The 22,915-nt window shown below is 40.0% G+C and overlaps 1 protein-coding gene across 2 annotated transcripts in view; it reads right to left on the bottom strand.

The window, feature by feature from the left end:
• The window catches only part of GGA3 (golgi associated, gamma adaptin ear containing, ARF binding protein 3), a 992,054-nt gene that overhangs the window by 882,587 nt on the left and 86,552 nt on the right, over nucleotides 1-22,915 (bottom strand). For both annotated transcript variants that reach the window (XM_044085033.1, XM_044085034.1), the window contains exon 3: nucleotides 15,513-15,588. In XM_044085033.1, coding sequence (XP_043940968.1) covers nucleotides 15,513-15,588 — 76 coding nt within the window. The remainder of the gene's footprint in view (nucleotides 1-15,512; nucleotides 15,589-22,915) is intronic.

Genomic DNA, 22,915 nt, shown 5'->3' with positions numbered 1-22,915 from the left:
CCATCTAAACTTAAATCCAAAAAAGACCAAACTTCTCCTCTTTCTACCTAAAACAATGATCCACCTGAAACCAAACTTCTCTATCACCTCCCACAACACACCTATCGTAGTTGACGACCACACTAAACTACTCGGGGTCATCACTGATGACCAGCTAAAATTTGACCAGCATGTACTAAACAAAAACTAGGTCTTCTTTACAGAAACAAAAACTCTCTCTCTACTCAAGCAAAAATTGCTCTATCACACGCCTACCTTCTACCAACTCTTCTCTATGGCTCTCAGATTCTCACCAACCTGCAGACCACTCTTATATCCAAACTTGAATCCACCTATAACAAAGTAGCAAAATTTGCCACTGAACTACCATTTTCCTCTCACCACTGTCTAGCACTACAAAAACTGAAATGGTTAGAATTCCCCCACAACCTTACACTCTCCCAGCTCCAAATAATCCATTCCATCCTATTCTAGCCCACCTTTTGCCCTGCCATATTACCCATCATCTCATCCTACACCCCAGCTAGAAGACTCCGGAGCTCTGACCAACACCTCCTGACCATAACCAAACGCAAACTCAACATAGGAAAAAACCTGTATAGTTATTACCCCACCAAACACTGGAATAAACTCCCGCTTGACATCCAAAACACTACATCCAAACTACTATTCAAAAAGGCTGTGAAAGATCACTTTACCAAAAACAAACTATGCCTTTGTTATTAGCCCCCTGACTAACCCATCTCTCCAGACCAACCATTCACTTCTTTTTCTCCAACACATACCCAACCCTACATCCATCCCAACTCTCTCCCTTCTTCATTGCTAAATCCTTCTCTACTTTCAACTCCAACATTTTCTTTGAACTGGTACCAATCTCCTCAGCAGTAGAGAGTCAAAAACTACTTCCACACTTTAATCTCTTCTCACTGCTACTAATTAACTTCCTTATTATTTTGTTTTCTCTATACTGTAATTTTCCCCCCTAATTAACTACTACAATATATGTAGTTATCTAACATTGTATATAATCTCTAAGCAGTTTTACGTATTGTGGACTCTCTTTACATTGTTATGCATCATAATTTTGTACTTGCATATGTTTGTAACTTAGGAGCTTTTCTCCCCGGGTCTCCACTGAAAAAGGGCTTTGTCCCAGATGGACCAACCCGGTCAACAAATGTCAAATAAATAAATACTGTGTTCCATCCAGCCTAGATGATTGTGTACAAGATGTAAGCCCTACAAGGGAAGTATTTAAACTAGGGCTGGAATGTCCTGCTGTTCTTTTACTATATACTTCTCTTGTTAATTCCTGAAGAGGTTTTGGATATACTCTCTTGACAAACATTCCCACCAAGTTACTGCACTCTTTTTCAAACTGAGAGTCTAAAGTAACCATCCTTGCTGCCCTCACGAGTTGCCCCTTTACTACTGACCTTTTTTGATGGTGGGGGTGTGAGCTCGTACAATGAAGAAAGATGTTAGAGTAAGTCTTTTTCCTGTAAATATTGCATGCATGCTTTCACATAATTTTCAAATAGAAACTTGCGTTCCCAATGGGCCTCTCACACAAACTATATTTGGGGTCCCAAAAATACATAAAAATACTGATAACCCTCCTATGTGTCCAATAACATCAGACTGTGCTAAACACATAGAAAGCAAATTGAAAATTCTTTTAGCAAACGAAACACAAATTTGTAGGGATTCTTGGTATTTTTTATAGTTGACTAGAAAAGCTGAATATGTTTTTATTACGATAGACGTAAACAATCTCTATACAGTCATCCCCAGAATATAGGTATTGCATGGGTTATTGCATTCTTGTTCCAGAAAGAGGTACCTAAAGATGAGATTAATCTCTGTGAGGAGCTGTTTCACCTGGTTTTGGATAACAATTACATTTTATTTGATGGAAAATATTATTTACAGAAGAGTGGGGTAGCCATGGGGTCAGCTTTGGCTCTATTTCTGCAAACCTATTCAAGGCTCTTATTTGCACAGAGCAGCACAGTGGCACAGCAGATAGAATTGCCACCTCACAGCAAGCAATTCTCCAGTTGAGTTCTTGGCAGGGGTGTCTTCTGTGTAGAGTCTGTATGTCATCCCTGTGTTTGTATAGGTTTTCTCTGGGTGATCTGGTTTCCACTCACATTCCAAAGACATGCAGTAGGTGGATTAGAGACTCTACATTAGCCACTGGTGTGAGTGTGCTTTTGTGTGTATGGTATGAAAGAACAACAGCAGAGCATCCAGAGGTGTAAGCCTTAGACCTAGATGATTGTCACTGCTGAACTGACACCCCAACCATGTGCAAAAATGGGAATAAAGATATACATACATTATATATATATATATATATATATATATATATATATATATATATATATATGGGTCTACTTCATTTCACCTAACTTCCAATTCACTGACTCCCATTTGACTGAGACCAAATGACTGAAATTTCATTTCACTGACAAGTATTATTGGCAAGAAAATGGAATATGCCCCCTTCCCCACTGTAGTGCGACCCTGGAGTTAGAATATATAGTTGGGGGTGTGGCTAAGCCCCCACTTTTCTTTTACTAAGCAATATTATATCAAAACTTAACAATATCATATGAAATGAAGTGGGGGGCTGTGCCCCCCACACCCCCCAACTATATATTCTAACTCCAGGGTCGCACTACAGTGGGGAAGGGGGCATATTCCATTTTCTTGCTAATAATACTTGTCAGTCAAATGAACTGTCAGTGAAATGAAGTGTCAGTCAAATGAAATTTCAGTGAAATGGGGTCAGTGAAATGAAAGTCAGTGAATTGGAAGTTAGGTGAAATGAAGTAGACCCATATATGTATATATATATGTGTGTGTATATATGTATGTATATATATATATATATATATATATATATATATATATATACACACATACACACACACACACACACACACACACACACACACACACACACTACTTCTAATGCAATGACACACATATAACATACTCTAAATACAGTTTGGCGGACTGAATTTTAATAAACAGAGCAATAAGGAATCAATTCTGGACTAATTATAGTCTCTGATCCCAATAAGAGCACTCACAGCAGCACTTCCTAACACTGAGTAACCATATTCCCACTTTTGCCAACAGACTTGTAAATTGTACAACCAGAAACCATAAAGTAGTAGTAAACAATGATCGCTGTATTTTCCACTTCACTTAAACTATCCACTACCTCATAGCAGCATGGCTACAAAAATGCCTTCAAGGAAGTGGTATAATAAAAAAATGACTACAATATGAATGGTTAAATAAAGAGAGGTTGAAAGGACTTTGACATGGTTTCTTTCATACCGTATGCTCAGTTTGCAGCCTATTCAGTTTCAACAAGAACACATATCTCCACCTTAAAACTCTGTAAATGGAACATTTTTCAAACTCTCCTCTACAAGTAGCTACTTAACAATTTAACAAACTTTTCTCCACATCCTCAATTATCATGTTCCTACCAGAAGAAAAAGAGTTAATACTAACCCTGCACCCTGGTTAACACTTCCAATAAAACTACTAATGAGGGACAGGGAAAAAGCATGTAAAATGTAACCTAGGCATAAAACCTACCAAAACAACAATTTATACATTTGCAAACCTCACCAAATCTCATAATCTCTGACAAAAACAGTAGCACTTTCAATTACAAAGAATTTATCAAAACAATCCAAAACTTCTCTGGGCAAATAAAAACAGCCTCTTAAAACACAGGTAGAACATTTCAATCAAGCCCATTTCCACATGAAACAACAAAAAGCATTGGATACAAATTTGGCTCCCATTTCATACAGGCTGTACCTTCAACTATTTAAGAACATCAACACTAATGACATTGTTACACCACCCACCACTACATCTTACCTTAAAACAGTCTCAATCTATACAGTCAGTTTTCTTAAATTCACACCTACTACCCTAGCAAGAGATAACCCCCAGCAAAATACATCAGACTTGCTGCTGACTCTTAACATCCTCAGTATCCATCATTATAAACAGATGTGTTCTGGATTTCCATGCCCCTTCTATCTGGAAAAAAGTCCTACATGTGACGTTGCATAAAGGTGGACACTTCACTGATTTGTCAAACTACTGGCCAACTGGTATTCTTGCGCCCCAAACAAAATCTTTGAAAAAGATATTCAGAGTTACTCAAATACCTGGCAGACTACAACCTTCTCTATCCACTTTAGCATGTTTTTCATTTCTTTCATAGTGCATTGATCTATTCAGCTTTCTAAATGATACAAACTACAACAGAAATTAAGGCAAATTAGTTTCCTATATGTTTTTAGACCTATATAAAGCATTTGATACAGTCCTCTATAAAAAAAACACACAGACAAACTCACTATAGTGGGCTTATCTAAATTGTCATCACTTGGTTTTACAAGTACCTGTCAGATTTCAATCAATCAAATTACTTATTGTTTTTGATGGTGTACCGCAAGGATTCATACTATGCCTACTATCAGTTAAGATAATCAAAAAGAAGTTGCACTCATTTGCCAAATATGCGGACAATTCAGTGCTCAGCTGTTTGGATCCTATTGTTCCTGTACTTCAATAGGTAATCTTGCTCCTTTTTAGAAACATGGCTGAAACACTTCCAAATATTACTCAATCCTAAAAACTACTACTATTACTCATGCCAGTATTACATTATAATAATAAAACAGTCTGCTCTATCACATGTAATACTAAAACTGAATGTGGCGATCAGATCTCAACTTATCAATTATGAAGTAGTAGTTTTAGGTGCGAATCTAGCTCAATCTACTGTTTAAAAAAAGCATCAAAAGCATGGCATCTTATACAAAATCAAATATTGCTTAGAGGCAGTGGGAGAAAAAAGCTTACCTTTAGCCTACCTACTTCCTAACCTCGTATATGCTTCTAATGTTCACAAACCTGCAACTGACTCAGAAAAAGAAATCTTAGGAATGTCATTATTTGTTGCTAACCTCCAGTCCAGGTCCATTCACTAGAATTACTTTCCTCACACAAAAGTGCTTTGTTTCAAAGGCAAATTCCTCTACTTGTCCGCTAGATGATACAATACAGCCAGTGATCCTCATTATCCAAACTATGGGTACAATATGCAGAAAATTGCTTTTCATAGAGGCTCAACCAAAAACCTTCAAACATTTAAAATTAATTTCCAACAACACCTGAAAATATCTTGGCTGTGTCAGTGCACATCACAACCTGGATAATGGCATATCTGGTCCCACCTCCTCTTCTCTGTTTATATATTAATTCTGCTTCAGAGTATTCCCCAGTTCACTAATGAGTATGACACTGTCTAGTTGATAGCTATTTTGAGTACAATATTCCTGTCCTGTTCATGAGCTAATGTTTACACAGCTGTCTCCTCATTAATTCAAGTGTGCTGTAGAGCTGCAGACCTCAATTTCAAATCACAAAGCCAAGTTAGCCAACACTTATTTTTCATTTTTGTGCTTCCAAATTTTATCCTGCTCTTTAAATTCCTTGGGTTTACCTAATTCCCACAAAGTAGTTGCTCTGTCAATATCTTCTCCTGTTTTCTTATAGTTTGCAGCACAGCTTTAATACGTAATCTTTCTTCGCTGTTTACCTCATCCTACACAACTACCCACTGTTATTCAAATGCATCAAAAGTGACAATATATCTCACTCCCTTGCATCATTATAAAATTATATCTGACAAGCTGACTCAGTTTTATTTCCTTTCCTGCTATACTTTGATAGAGTGCATTTAGATACATAGTACTCAAAAATATTAAATTTAGATTCTTAGAAGCTTAGTTCATATTGCCTGTTTTTTCTTAGTTCTATAAAGTCTATTCTTTATTGTACAGTGCCATGTACTGTGGTTTTCATTAATTATAAACTGTACAATGATAATTTTGCACAGTTTTTATTCTTTTTTTTTATTTTGCTGGAACTTCTTTATACAGGCCTCCCTGAATATATATATATATATATATATATATATATATATATATATATATATATATATATATATATATATATATATATATATATATATATGTGTGTATATATATATATATATTTTTTTTTTTTTTTTTTGCTCCCAGTTCCCTGATAAACAAATGCAAATAAGTAAAGAAATAAAATTCCACCATCCTGAGCAAATGTCACATGCCAATGCCTAATAGAAACGGTATAATACAATATTCCATTACTTTCTAATGTCCACGTATACCTATCAATGGAAATAACAAACAAACACACACACACATACACACATACACACACACACACACACACACACACACACACACACACACACACACACACACATTTATACATATATTTGAAAATAGTTTTGTCATTTTTATAGTACACTTTTTAGGAAAACAAACCTGAATATTTAATTATACCTTTGTTAGGCTGAGCTTTTACATGCAGAGTTTAAAGACCAGCTCCACATTGAATCTTTAAGTGTCAGGTCACATTTCCTCATGGCGAATTTCCCCGTTTTTTCAAGTATTAACATTTTAAATGCTGCCAGACCTCATTTTTCAGGGCCAAGGTAATAGTGGTTTTAATTTTTATGTTATGTTATGTAAGGAAATTTATTTATGATGTTACTTATCATGTATCTGCACTCATTTTTCTATATTCTATATGTCCCATGCCTGCTGACCATCAAGCACTCCCAATGGACTATTGCCTTTTTGTTCCTCAGTAGTGGGGACTCCCTACAACCACACAGGTGAGAGATGTCCAGAAAGGCCATCTTTCAGGTAGCCATGGGGGTTATTTATGTCCTGATATCCTGGTTATAAGGATGTTTGAATGGCCTAACTGCACCATCTGGGTGGGGGGAAGCTGAATTCAACATTGTAGGCACCTGCAGCACTCTCCCACAGTGAATTTGTATGTTCCTGTGCTCTCGCTAATGATGGCCATCACAAGATGGTGGTTTGGTGAGTAGTAATCTCACCCCCAGGACACATATGCAGTCCTGACTTTCCTCTCTGAGGAACTGCAGCAGTATCTGTCTTTTTCTTGCCTATCCTCCCCCAGAATCAGTACACCCATCCCTATCTGCAAGCTCCATCAAGCACCTGAGCCAATAAATATAACTCTGGTCACCTGGTCTACTGTTAAGGTTTTACTCCTATGTGACACTGACGTTGGCTTGCATGTATTTGTTCTAAAGAGAAAAAAAAATAAACATGTTTGTTTACTGGGAAATGCACCTAAAGGCATTTGCATTAGGAATACTGTTAAAACAATGAAAGTAATATAGTAGCAATTTTAAAGCCAAAACATAGGTTTGTCTTAAATGGGTATCTAAAACACAAACACCAGTTTCAGCTCATTTAAATAAAGACTGCCCCAGTGGAATATGCCCCTTGTGAAAGAGTGCCCTACCAGTGACTGTGAAGAATTCACAAAGATATTGGCCAAAGTAATGTGCTTTATATTGTTGCTCTCAGATGAATACAGTTCCCAACCAATATGTCATATCAGTGACTAACAGTTATCATGTAAATGACATATGCTTTCCTCACACGGCCTAACTCTTCCCCCAACAGACAAATGGCCTGTGTACACTCCCTCTGACATCTGCCTGTGATGAAAATGAGAAACAGTTGCCACAGCAATTTACTTCAGCTTATGGCAGACTCATATGCCCCCATCCATATCAGTAACTGTTTAACAGTGATCATTCAACTGCCCTTTGCTTTCACAGATTGCACCCGCCAAAAAAAAGAAAAATGGATACACTTCTAATATTTGACTGGGAAGAAAGTAAAGTCATAACAGCTACAGTACTGTATTTTAGTTTACTGTTCACATGAACATACTCTGCCCCCTGACGAGCCAAATCTACAATCACCCACAACTGATCATGTAACTGACAACTCCAGTGGCAAACAGAGATAAAGTCCTGACTGTGACCCAAAAACCTGGGACTGATTAGCAACCTGGGGGGGGGGGGGACTGGTGAGCTGCCCTCTGTGGTTATGGAGGACTCCACCATGTAAGAATGAATAAGCTGGTCTGACTGGAGGAAGGCTCACAGTCAACAGATGTGGTAGCAAAATCCACCTAGAAAAAAAAAACTGTGATCATGTAAAACTGCCCTACTTTTTCACATAAAGCCTGCCTCTTCTCCCCAACCCCAAGAAATACCCATCTTCTTTGTACCCCATTAATGTTAACTGTGTGAAAAAAGGTGAAATAAAGACAGACTGCAATAATGTATTTCAACTTGTTCTCTGGCAAATGCATGCCTCCACTCCAACAAGACATATCAAAGACAGTTATCACAGAAAAGAAAAGCACGGATGATCCAAAAGTAAAACTAACACACTTTACTAGAAGCAACAAAAGCAAATAAAAACTGCTCAACTTTCATGACATCTGACTTCAAGAGATATGCTGTTGTTAATGTGTACTGTTATTAGTATTCACAGATATACTGGGTGCCATCTGCTCTACTGCTAGTATTTCTTAAATTAAAATTACTTTTAAGAAAAAAAAATATCCCTGAAGACTGCAGCATATCAGCCTGCTATACTAGTGTCTCTATGACTAGAGAATACTAGGCTAGCACAAAGACTGGTTGCTCAAAGCAAATGCTCTAAGGACTTACCTCATGCAGTTAAAGGACATGGATTGGCTAACCACATACCTCTCAAACACTTAAAACAAGAATTTTAAACCAAGTCAAAAATAATGGGGAGATAAAGGCCCCAAATGAGGGATATATTTTAAAACTTGATCTTATAAACTTATAAAGTTGCTAGAACAGGTTATGTGTTTGCATTCATGTTTCTGAAGGACATAAAGTCTGAAACTCAAGAGTATGTCATTATTTAGTGACTTCAATACTTAATGATTAGTCAGAAAACCACAAATTTTATGAGAAACAGACCAAAAATATGAGTCAGAAATCTGGGCAGTTGATGGGTATGGCTAGCTACTTCCTGTTACTGTGAAAGAGGTAGGGAAGTGATTAGTCATACTAATGAATAACACATCATTTTATTTCCAGGTTCTATCTGTTACTCATTTTAAAGAAAAGCTGTGGAGTACCTATGTCATTAGTACAACTACTGTACTAACAAAATAATTATTCCTGAAGTGTACTGAAGATGGGGATTTTTTATTTTTAATTTTAAAAATCAGATTCCTACCAATTTTTAATAGAAATACATGTAAAAATCTACATGTTTGGCACCTGTTGTTCTGATTTTTATATGTTGTCTTGGCATCATGGACAATCTGTAGTTAAGGGATTAAATCCATGTAAACTACAATCATGTCTCCTGAATTTTATTTAGTCTGCAGATTATGTCCTTATTTTTTTTCCTGGTAAGCAGGTACCAGTCACCTGTTTCTTGCAAAGATCAATGAGGTGACTTTTACTTTTATGACCTTTACAATCAGAGATGACCAGAACATTTGCAGGGGTTGTCTGGTTGTGGTGTGCACCTTTAAAAATGTATGAAGTACAGTAGTTTTTATTGTGAGCTTTATTTCTGACCCCACCCCCATTTATATAAATTGCTCATAATCTAAAAGGTATTTAATGAAAAGATTATGCAGATTATAATGCTGAAAGGAAAAAAAAAAGCAAGAACTACAAAAACGATCCCCCTAAGTCACTGTACTGGTCCCAGAAAACTTGGCCAGAGTATAAAGTGGAAAGACAACAGTGGAGCCAAACATAAATCCAAAATTTTAATTGTAGCAGTGAGGATAAAAAAAAACGAATAAAAAAAAAAAAAACACTACTATATACAGTGGATATAAAAAGTATACACACCCCTGTTTAAATTCCAGGTTTTTGTGATATAAAAAAAATGAGACTACAATAAATAATTTCAAAACTTTTTCCACCTTTAATGTGACCTATAAACTGTACAATTCAATTGAAAAACAAACAAATCTGTTAGTGGTAAAAATATAAAAAATAAAAAATTTAAAATAAGCTGGTTGCATAAGTATGCACACCCTTAAACTAATACTTTGTTAAAGCACCTTTTGATTTAATTACAGCATTCAGTCTCTTGGGTACACACCAGCCATCAATTAGAGAGACTCTGATTAACACCAAATAAAGGTCAGCTGTCCTAGTAGGATATTCCTGACATTTACTCAGTTGCCAACTATAGCAAAAGCCATGGTTTTCAGAGAGCTTACAAAGCATCAAAGGGATCTCACTGTTGAAAGGTATCAGTCAGAAGGGTACAAAAACATTTCCACAGCATTGGATATACCATGGAACATTGCGAAGACAGTCATCAAAAAGTGGAGAAAATATGGGACAACTGTGACATTGCAAAGAAAAGGACTTCCCTCCAAAACGGATGAAAAGATGAGACGAAAACTGGTCAGAGAGGCTGCCAAGAGACCTACAGCAATACTGAAGGAGCTGCAGGAATTTCTGGCACGTACTGGTTGTGTACTACATGTGACAACAATCTCCCGTATTCTCCATATGTCTGGACTGTGGGATAGGATTGCAAGACAGAAGCCTTTTCTTACACAGAAAAACAGCCAGGCCCGGCTAAAATTTGCAAAACAATACATCAAGTCTCCTAAAAGCATGTGGGAAAATGTGTTATGGTCTGATGAGACCAAGGTTGAACTTTTCTGGCCACAATTCTAAAAGGTACATTTGGGGCAAAAAGAAAACACTTTGCATCATCAAAAGAACACCATCCCCACAGTGAAGCATGGTGGTGGCAGTATCATGCTTTGGGGTTGCTTTTCTTCAGCTGGAACTGGGGCTTTACTCAAGGTGGAAGGAATTATGAACAGTTCAAAATACCAGTCACTTTTAACCCAAAACCTTCAAGTGTCTGCTAGAAAGCTGAAGATGAAGAGGAATTTCACCTTTCCACATGACAATAACCCCACGCATATATCCAAATCAACTAAAGAATGGCTTCACCAGAAGAAAATTAAAGTTTTGTAATGGCCCAGCCAAAGCTCAGACCTAAATCCAATAGAAAATCTGTGGGGTGACCTGAAGAGGGCTGTGCACAAGAGATGCCTCGCAATCTGACAGATTTTGAGCGCTTTTGCAAGGAAGAGTGAGCAAATATTGTCAAGTCAAGATGTGCCATGCTGATAGACTCCTACCCAAGAAGACTGAATGTTGTAATTAAATCAAAAGATGCTTCAACAAAGTATTAGTTTAAGGGTGTGCACTCTTATGCAACCAGCTTATTACATGTTTTTTTTATTTTTTATATTTTTTCCCCTAACAGATTTGTTTGTTTTTCAATTGAATTGTACAGATTATAGAGGTCACATTAAAGGTTGGAAAAGTTTTGAAATGATTTATTGTGGTCTAATTTTTTTATATCACAAAAGCCTGGCATTTTAACAGGAGTGTGTACACTTTTTATATCCACTATATGACTAAGAACAAAACACAGCATGTACTTTCATCTTGCTTACTACAGGACTTCATCATAGCTAAACAGTACAATCAAATATCACCTTATACTCACTAATTACATTCAAATCAACCAATCACAGTAAAATAAATGCACTACCTACTTTAACCATATAAAATTTAAAGGCACAGTATACTAATTCATTAAAGTTGACACTAATGATAAAAAAACCTCACCAAGTTCACTACTGTATAAACTATAAATAAAAGTAATAATTAATACCTTGCATATAAATTGTACATGTTCTAAAAATGAAAAATGTTCGTCTAAAATTCATATATATATATATATATATATATATATATATATATATATATATATACATACATATACACACACATATACACACTTATGTACATAATGTAAAAAACTTTCTAAAAAAACAATATTTGAAATGAAACAAAAAAAAAACTAATCTACAGTTTTTTGAACCCAAAACTGAAGCAGAAATGGTAAATCATTAGGATTAGTTTACTCTAACTTTACTGAAATCCATGGCTTTTGCTGCCAGACTGTATTAACACGTCTTTTTCTTTAATTGGGCAAGTGTGTATAGGGTTGCCAGCTGTCCGGTTTTTGACCGAACTGTCCAGTTTTCAGACAAATTGTCCAGTTAAAAAATTTAAACTCATGAAGTCCAGTTTTTTTTGTGCCGCCAGAGGAGAGGAGAAAGTAAATGTATCCAGCTCGAACGGGAGCGGTACGATACACTACTAGCTACTACACAACAATGAAATGCTTTTAACTTCAGTATTCCTGGTAGCTACATAGTTTAGACAGTACATACATTAACTTAAGTGGCAGTGATGTAATACAAATGGACAAATTTTATTTTCTGCTATATGGATTGTAGAGATATCACTGGAAGGCAGTACTCCACGGTGGGAAAACGGTATTTTTTTAGCTATCATTATCCTACCAACTACCAAGCAGTGACAAAAGAAATCTTATAGCAAGATTTAAAATGCTTAAGCACTCTAACAACATTGCCCAGTGTTGCATTGTAGTACACTCAGACTGATTTTAGAACTTCACCATGCAGTGTAATACTGCTAGCAATTAACACGTCCTGATTTGTATTATCCTCATCTACTATGTTGAACCGTATTCCATGAAACAAATTGTGCATCTTGCTTTTTGGGCACTTGCAGTTACCCAACATTATTTTGCTTTTACTTAATTCTGTCGCAAGGGACCACATTGAAAAATAAAACTATCTCTTTGCCATGTTCAGAAAATGGCAAGTGTGCTAGCTGCATGTGATTTCTTTTCCTACGTGCATCTTTCTTAGATCTAGAGGCTTGAGTCATCTTTCATTCAGTCTTATTGCCATTTTACAACTGCATAGCGGCGGTCCAGTCTGCATCTTCGTAAACTTGTATTAGAGCGCATTGTTGTAGGAAGTTACCTGTTTTAACCCGCAACTTTGGCGCGATATAGAAAAACATTAATGAAACTCTTTAAAGTATGTGTGCTTTTCTGAGATTATGACGTATACTTTGAAAGTAACATAAAACATGTCACCTGTTAGAAATCCATTCATCCACAACCCCTTTATCCCAATTTTTGCATATGTGACATGTAAAGAAAAAGAGTGGGAGGTCAGTCGGACCCAGTACAAGATCTTAAGTACTAGCATCTGAAATATCACACTAGGGGCAGTAACACTTAGCTCAATTGACCCCCACCCAATACAGGCGCAGCCAAGGACTGAAACTTCCTAATCCGAAGTACGAAACGGAAAATATGTTACATCTTAACAACTGAGTACCTGTCCCATGCCCCAGTACAAACAGTATTTGACAGAACTTTCAAAATGCAAGGGAATGTTAAGATCATCATTTCTGAATGAGCAGTAAAGTGATGTTATTAACTTAAATGATCTTATGGGGTAAATCAAAACTCACAATTTTTTAATAGCAAAGATAACTGCTTACATTTTTTTTGGATTTTTTTAATCAGATTTACCACCATGTGCACAGGCTGCTAGCTCTTGACCTTTTATCTCCATGGATCATCCATAATTAGGTTTAGGAACATAGAAAATAAATAACTGGAGAAAAATGCACCATATTGACACTTTTCATCAATACTGGTACTTACATCTGCAGCAGCCTAGCAGTGCAATTAGTGCCGCCTGTGTTCTTTTCTCCCCTTTAAGTACGGCTTAAGTCATCAAAGTGGGTGGTCCCATCAGCTGATGTCACTGTGATGTCACAAAATAGGTGGGGCATGGGCGGGAGAGGGGGTGGGAATGGGTGGAGTTATGTGTGAAGCGAGGGGCGTGACTTTAGTCCAGTTTTAGCCGCAAAGAAACCTGGCAACCCTAAGTGTGTACCTGCCTTGGAATCAAATGGGATCACAAATGTGACTCAGCATCCAGTAACAAAGCTCTGGAAATATACAAATTCAATTACAACATCAGATGGAAATTCACTCACCCAGAAGCAGCAGTTCTGTGACATGCATTATTTTTCTACCTCCCAAACAAACAGGATGACTGTGACACAGTTTTGAATTGCCTTATATTCTTAAATAACTGTTATACTTTAGGTGTAGCAAACCTGAAATGTCTGTCTTCAGTTGTCAGTTTAGTAGGAATAACTTTAAAATATAAAACAATGAACAGTTTCAGCTGACTTGTAAGAGGGTGAACATTGTACATTTACAAAGTAAGTTGCTAGAAAGCATTCTGATACGGCTGACCATGGGCCATAAACACCTTAAGGTATCTCATTCCAGCAGCCATCCAAATAAGTTACTGGTGCTTTCCAGTAATACATTCCTTGAGTAAGTCTTTCAGCAAATTGAAAAGATGATTAAAGAGAACACCACTGAAACTCAAAAGTGGCAGAGCTACAGCCGTCCTTTTCAACACTTTTTTTGTTTCCATCTTCCTGATAATACATCTCTTCTGAGTCCAACCTATCCACTCAGTCTCCTCTGCCTACCTACTACAATAACCTACGTCAACACGTGGGTGGGGTTCTGTTTTCTAGACTGAAGTACCTTTTTGTAACCACCTATTTTCCATACAGTAGGAGGGAACAGTCATTTGCTACTTATTCCATTTAGCTGCTGAATTTTTTTTTCTGCATGAGCCTAATGCACCCAAATATGTAAGTTTGATCTGTAACTTGCAAAAAGGCATTTGTCGGTCTGTGCAAAGTATACACATGCTTCTACATGAAAACTTATGCTGCCTGTTACTCTAATATCCTTCTCTTTCATCCCTTAATTCTCAGAGCCTGTTCCCATTGAGTCTGACAGCAGTCAGAACTAATGTACAAATCCCAAAAAGAAGCAATCCAGAACTTGCTGCTCACTCCCTCCGCCCAGTCTCCTATCAGCCCCAGGTCTGTTAATGTGAACCTAGGTCAATCAGGGCATAGCTCTGCGACATGCAACCAGTCCCTTTCAGCAGCTTTTCAGGGAAAAGCATTAAAAAGTAATGGAAACCCACTAATTTAACATAATAGCAATGGTGATACCACATGTAGACAGATTTGATATATGGAAGCTTGCAACTATTTTTGTATCTTTGTTTGTATTGCTGCTTTCTTAATGTAAATTGCTGTGCAATATATTTCTTATATTACTATTATTTTTTTTACCTCATAAACTATAGGATGAGCCTGACAACAGTCCACTTGGATCAATGCTGTACCCTAGTCACAAATGCATAAATAAAAAAAAGAACATTTTGTGTGGCATGTATTAAAATTTCATTGCACTAGCACAAGGTAGATTACTGTGCAATTAATTTGCAGAAACATTCTTTATAACTTACAATAAATCAGAATAGAAGAGTTTGTTTAAGAAGTATATGGCAGATAAATGAACATCAGTAAAATAATTTCACACAATCTCCTGCTTCTATACAAAAGTATCCATTAGATCTTTACCATAATGTGGCATAGCTTTGAAATAATAGCATGATGAAACAGTTAATCTTGAAGATATACAGCCGCAAAGTTAAAGCCCTGCCCATAACAGTACACACGAAGTCAGCTGACAGATACTTACTGTAAGAGCCTGCAATGCTTCCCATTCCTGAGGTGACTGCATTTTGTGAGCCAGAAGTCTAACAGCTATTTGGGGCCTTGAAAAGGAAAGAAAATGGCATATCATTAACTTTGCATTACAATGCTAAAATGATTGAAACTAAAAGGCTATCTTCAAAATATTTGAACAAAGCTTTGTACTTTTGTTTTGCTGCTCCAGCTTCTGAAAAATTAAAAAAAAATCTCTGTAAATATGTGTGTGTGTAACACACATATTTATGTTCTCATTATATAGCATGCAAACCCATTCTCATGTCACCTGAAATCTACTGCAGCAACTTTCCTTTTAGGCTTTTGTCAAAGCTAGTCCTGCATACAGTAAAAGGATGCTGCACTGTACAATGATTCCAAAATCAATGCAAGGTTTTTACTGAAGCATTGTTAATGCAAAGGTCCACAATAAAAAAATATCCTTTCACAGCAAACAAGGGCTATACCCAATACAGATTAAAAAAAAATACTTTCTTGGTTATTTTTTCTTCACTTGCTAGATTCCAGGACCAGTTTAACAACATTCTGAGATGCTTCTCATCTGGCAGTGGTAGTATTATCACGTGTAAACAGAAAATAGAAGTTATGTTCTTACCATAACGTTCCATGTTAGTTGTCTTCTTCTCGCCTTCTTCTTGCTGGATGGGTTCGGAGCCGACCTCGGCTCCGACTCGGCCACTCTAAAAGCTCGAGAGTTGGTTCCACCGGCTCGAGGCTCCCCTTATATCCCACAATGCTAGGCGAGAGTTACCTCAGATCTCGTTTGTAAGCTAACCCCAGCTTATAATAGTAACAGAATCATTCTAAAACAGAGTCCACCTCTAATAACAGGAAGAAGAAGGGTGACCTACATCCTGATCCAGGAAATATGCACAACAGCATATGCCTAAGAAAGAGGTGGTAGAAAGAGAGGTCACGATCACAACTCCTCTAGGTCTGTCCAGGCCAGGGGGAAGGAGGGTGGGACACAAGAAGAAGGCGAAGAAGACAACTAACATGGAGCGTTATGGTAAGAACATAACTTCTATATGTTAAGTTGTCTATCTCGCCTTCATTCTTGCTGGATGGGACGCGTCCCTAGCACCTTGTCCCGGGTGGCCTAACGGAACAGACTCCTGAGAACAGTGGAACCAAAATTAGCTCTATGCCTAGAAGCTAAATCCAACTTATAATGAGAAATAAAAGTGTGAGGAGTAGCCCAAGTAGCCGCTGCACAAATGGTGTCAATAGGCAGTCTGTCTTGAAAGGCTAAAGAAGTAGCCAAAGCTCTGGTGGAATGGGCTTTAGGTTTATTAGGCAATTTTGTTGTCTAATTTCATATACCAGGGAAATCAAGGATGTTAGCCATCTGGATAATGATACCTTTGAAACTGAAAGTCCCTTTCTGCTTTCCGCATAGGAGACAAACAGCTGATCAGATTTTCTGAATTGTTTTGTTCTATCCAAGTAGTACCTCAATTGACGATGAACATCCAGGCAGTGTAATTTTTGTTCAGACCTATTGGAATACTCTGGAAAAAGGACAGGGAGGTCAATGCTTTGGTTTAGATTTGATGTCGAGACCACCTTAGGCAAAAAGGACGGGTTAGTTCATAAGGATACTCTGTCCTTATGAAACAAAAGATAAGGAGGACGACAACTGAGTGCTTGAAGCTCTGAAACTCTTCTAGCTGATGTAATAGCTACCAGAAAAGAGTTTTACATGATAACAATTTCAAGGAACAGGAAGCTGCAGGTTCGAAAGGGGAAAGAATCAAAGAAGCAAGAACTAAATTTAGGTCCCAAGGAGAAGGAGGATTTCTTATAGGAGGTCTGAGAAGAAAAACTCCTTTCAAAAAGCTTTGCAAAGTTTGTGGGACATTAGGGCAGATTCAGAAATACCCACATGGAAGTTAGAAATAGCTGCCAATTGAACCTTAAGTGTAGATGGAGATGAACCTGCATGGAAGAGTTCAGCTAGAAAATCAAGGACTAGTTGGATGGAAGCGGTGAAAGGATCTATGTCCTTTCCTTGTGCCCAATATGAGAAGCGTTTCCACTTACTCAAATAAATCGAGTGGAAGATTTATGGGAAGCTATCAATATATCTCTAACAGAGTGAGATAATTGAGGAAGCCTGGCTACGGTTGGAACTGGAGGAACCAAGCAGTGAGGTTCAGAGAGGGGAGGGAGCGATGAAACTGACCCGACTGATGGATCAAAAGATCTGGAACTAGGTCCAGATTCCAAGGTCGCTCCAAGAGAAAACGATGTAGAAAGGGGAACCACACTTGTCGAGGCCAGTAAGGAGCAATGAGGATCAAGGAGGCCTTCTGAGCGATAGCTTTCTGAACTACTTGAGAGATCAGTGGGAAAGGAGGAAATGCATACAGAAGTCCCGGGCCAAACTTGGACTAGAGCGTCTCTGCTGGGTTGGCCTGGTAAAGGGAATAGAGTGAAATATTCTCTGCACTTGCTGTTTTGGGGAGTAGCAAAAAGATCGCAGCAAGGCTGACCCCACTTGAGAAAAATTTCTCTCACTACAGAGTCTTTCAGAGACCACTCGTGAGGCATGAGAATAGCTCTGCTCAACTTGTCCGCAATATGATTGGACTTCCGGGATGTGCGTTGCTATCAGAAAACGCTGAGAAGAAATCGCCCATTGCCACAGTCTGAGTGCTTCTCGACACAGGGGTATGATCTGGTTCCGCCTTGTTTGTTGATGTACCACACTACAGACATATTGTCTGTCTGGATTGCAATTGTTCCCAAGGGAAGAGAGTCTTGAAGGGCTTGCAACGCTAAAACACTGCTCTCATCTCCAGAACATTTATGTGCAAGTGGCATTCGTTTGGTTGCCATGTGCCCTGGACTGTCCTGCCCTGATAATGCCCCCCCCACCCGATCAGGGAGGCATCCGTTGTCAGTGTAGCAACCGGAGGAGGTGGAACAAAGGGTCTTCCCGACAGGAGCTGGGGGGAAGACATCCACCACATGAGATGCTTTTGCACGCCTGCGTGATCACAATGGTGTGAGACATTGGAAGTTCCTGGTAGGACGATTGAGTAAAAAGCATCCACTGAAGGATCCGCATGTGGTATCTGGCTAATGGAAGGAGAGGTATGGCCGCTGCCATAATTCTCAACACCTTTAGAACTAACCTGGCTTTGATTCTGTTGTTGTTGAGAAGGAGTGATACCAATTTGTGAATGTCTGATATCCTTTGATGTGTTAGCCTTGCAGACATGTTTATAGTATCTAGATTTGCGCCTATGTAGGTAATAGTACGACAAGGCGACAAAACAGACTTTTCGCAATTTATTGAAATACCCAGTTTTTGACAAACGCGAAAAGTATAATCTCTGGCCATCAGAAGGAGATGCTTGGTGGGAGCTGTGAGGAGCCAGTCGTCCAAATATGGAAACACCTGGAATCCTTGTCGTCTCAGGTGAGAAGCTACCACTGCCATGCATTTGGTAAACACCCGGGGGGCAGTGGTGAGACCAAAGGGCAGGGCCCTGAACTGAAAATGACTGGTTCCCAGCCTGAAGCGGAGGAATCTTCTGGAGCGTCTGTTCATTTTTATGTGATAGTACGCATCCCGAACTCTATAGAGCACATCCAGTTTCCTTTGCCCAAAAGGGGAAGGATGGATTGCAGCGTGACCATCCGAAATCTTGTTTTCTTGACTGATTTGTTCAAGACACTGAGATCCAATATCGGTCTCCAGTCCCCTGTTTTCTTTGGAACTAAAAAGAACCTTGAGTAGATTCCGGATCCTTGTTGGTCTGCTGGCACTGACTGAATTGCTCTTTTTGCAAGCAGTTTTGAAATTTCCAAAGCTGCTAGATCCCTTTGAGCGGGTGGAACATCTGGAAGGGATTTTTTTGACTGATTTGGAAAGCGAAGAAAGGGGATAGAATAGCCTTCGGAAATGATGGACTGTACCCATTTGTCTTGAGTCAGGGATAGCCAGGCTTCTGGGTACAGTGACAATCTTCCCCCGACTGCCTCCGAAGATGGGCAGTCGGGCAACACCTCAGGGATGCTGAAAGGGCTTGTCAGGGAAGGCTTCCCGATTGCACTGGTTCTGCGGACCCCCCCTGCCCCTAGGGCGACGTCTACCATTGTTATTCCCACCTCTGCCTTTGGTAGGAAAACAACTCTGTGTGTCAGGCGAAGTCCCTTGAGATTGTTTACGGAACCACATCTTTCCACCCTTCTGGCCTTTGGGGTAAGGCCTGGAAGGAGTCGAAAAACGGACTCCGACGGCAGAAAGGGTCTTGCCATCAGTCTCGCACCTAGTCAGGGTTTCTTTCACTTGAGGACCAAAGAGAGATGATCCATCAAAAGGGGAGTTCGTGAAAGACGTCTTGAAAGGGCCCCGACAATTGCATAGCCGCATCCAGGCGTGCCTACGTAAGGCCACACCTGTCCCTGCGGCTCTGCTCGCTCCATCAGCCGCGTAAGAAAGGAGGCGCATGGAGGAGTTGGATATGGAATTAAGGGTAGCCAGCTGCGTGTTCATCTTGTCTTGGAAACCCGCAGCTGTAGGATCCTTTAACATTTCACTCGCTTCCTTGATCAAGTCCCTTTGAAGACGAGTGAAATGGCACAGGTAGTTCAGCGACGCATGGTAAATGTCGCTGAGGAGAACATCCGCTTCCCGTACCTATCCATGGACCTCGATTCCTTGTTAGGTGGATGGACAGGTACTGAAGGATCAGCCAGTTCCTTCTTTGTGGCAGCAGCTACCACCATAGCATCCACAGAAACTCCTTTTGTTAAAAATTGCTTGTCTGCTGGAGCTGTGATGAACTTAGAGGGTCTCCTGGGAGTGGGGTCCACTGAATCAGGAGCCGTCCATGCCTTCTTAGCAACCACCTGCATGAGGGGGTCGAAGGGAGGGGACACCCAGGAGGTGGAAGGACGAGAGCCAAATGCCTCAAGATACACAGATTCGTCCTCCGAAGGGTTGAGGGCTGGCCAGTTTCCCCTCTGTTTCAGGATCTCCAGAATGTCTGCAAATGAGACATCTTCAGAAGGGGAACGGGGGGAACCCTCAGAATCATCCAAATCTGTGTCTGGCGTGATGGACTCAGGTGAGTCAATGTGTTTCCTCTTACACTTCCTCTTCCGAGGGGGCTCTTCTGCCAAATCAGGAGAGGCCTCGGAAGAGGATGAAATCCCACAGGGGCTCCTGAGGAGCTGGCTCTCTGCGGTCCGGGATGAGGGAGTGAGTCGACTTACCCTGAGGCAGCATAGAGGGAGGGGCGGGGGGAGCCGACTGTGGAGTAGAGCCAGGCTCTAACACACTCCGCATGACCTCGAATGCACCCCTGTCAGGCAGAGCCAGAGGTCCCCGCTCCGAGGAGCTAAGAACCCCCCTCGGCACCGACAGTGATGGCTCCGAGGCCGATGTCGGAGCCGAACTCACCAGCGCCGAAGCCCCGAGAGGGAGAGGGGGGTCGGACAAGGGTCCGATGCCACTCACCCCCTCGGAGCCGACGAGGGAAGTCCGGCGCCGAGATTCTTCCAAAGAAGAAAACGGAGCCGACGACGGAGCCGAAGACAATTGTATCGGCTCCGACGTAATCACAGTCTCGGTTCCGACGCGACCCGGCTCCGAACTCAAGAGAGTCGAAGGAGGAAATTGTTGATGGACCGGGGCAGGCATCGACTGATGAGTCGGGCTCTGAAGCATCTGGGCTAGTGCCTCGGACTTAAGTAGTCGACTCACTACCCTCTGAAGGTCATGATCCGACAGCCTCGATGACCTAGAGGAGTGAGACCTTTGGCTCCGTTCAGACAGCAGGGGAGATCCTGGAGCCGAATGAACGGAGCCAAGAGATGGTGACCTGGACCTCTTCCTAGTTGTCGGCTCCGAGGGTCTGGTCGGAGCCGACACGGGAACTTCAATAACCTCGGCTCCGGTCGGAGCCGAGGGAGCCACAGAAACTGTGGACTGAGACTTATCGGCTCCAGCCGGAGCCGATAAAGGCAAAGGTTGAGAAACCTGAGGTCTCGGCTCAGAAGCCGGAGCCGAAGACCTAGATGCCTTAGAGGGCTTCCCTGTTGAAACAGACAGGGAATCCTCTGGCTTCAGTAAGCCTCTAAGAATCAATTTATTTTTTCTTTCCTGCAGGACCCTGGGGCTGAAGCCATGGCACACAGCACAGGAGTCCTGCAGGTGCAAAGGCCCCAGACAATAGACACAAGAAGTGTGAGCGTCTGTCAGAGACATTTTCTGACAGCACGCATCACACTTCTTGAATCCGGAGACCTTTGCTTCTTTAGACATTTTGTCTGACAAGTGTACACAAACACCCACACAAACACACAAGTTATACCCTGTCAGGTTAACACAAAAAATTTAGTAGTAATACTATTAATTTAAAACTACAAAAAACACACACACTCCACTAGGGAAGGGAAGGCCTAAAGGCCCAAGGGAAGAACCAAAAGTTCTTGGGGGAAAGAAACGGAAATTTTTTTGGGTAGGGAGTAAAAGTTTTCTAATCTACACTAACTAAGTAAAAATATTAACTTAAAGGGGTTTTTAAAGACTAATTTTCACAAGAAAAATAGTACTCACCAGGAACCGGTAGAAACAACCAACCTCGAAGCTGTAGCGGCAAACGAGATCTGAGGTAACTCTCGCCTAGCATTGTGGGGTATAAGGGGAGCCTCGAGCCGGTGGAACCAACTCTCGAGCTTTTAGAGTGGCCGAGTCAGAGCCGAGGTCAGCTCCGAACCCATCCAGCAAGAATGAAGGCGAGATAGACAACTTAACATCCAGATATATGAAAAGATCAATCTCTTTGCCAAGCCAACATGTTCTTGGTTCAGGTTGGTACAACAATACTCTGTTTCAATTTGGAAACCAGATTTGACACTAGCAGAAAAGCACCTCCTAGAAAATCTCTCTCTCTCACGCTTAATCTGAAGGGTGATCAGCAGAATTCAAACAATAATGCTGTATTTAAGGAAACAGTCCAGTGGTATGGGGGTACAGCATCCATTTGTTCCACTGACTGGCTCTGACTAGCATTCAGAGTCTCAGAGGACCAAACACATAAATAGGATAGAGCAACTGCAGGCCAACTCAATGCCCTCAATAGAAGGGTGGTATGGTCCATCTTCTGTATGTCTGCTCTAACCAGAGATAGGCAGCCCAAAATAGAATAAGCAAACTAAAATTGTATGAAAGAAAGACAGACATCTCAGATGCAAGAAACATTTTTATTAAAATTATCACTTATGACATAGGCAATCAGACATTTATATAAATGAAAACAAACCATATTGACTTATTTTTGATTACAAACATTATACATTACTTGTAATCTATACTGTTATTGTCAGTCAAACATTACATTGCTCATTCAAGTCCTA

Source organism: Protopterus annectens, chromosome 10.part0 (assembly GCF_019279795.1).
Source record: "Protopterus annectens isolate FY-2018-M chromosome 10.part0, PAN1.0, whole genome shotgun sequence".
In the NCBI taxonomy this organism is placed as follows: Eukaryota; Metazoa; Chordata; order Ceratodontiformes; family Protopteridae; genus Protopterus; species Protopterus annectens.
The sequence above is the reverse complement of the archived record's forward strand: the minus strand, read 5'-3'. Positions and strand labels throughout refer to the sequence as shown.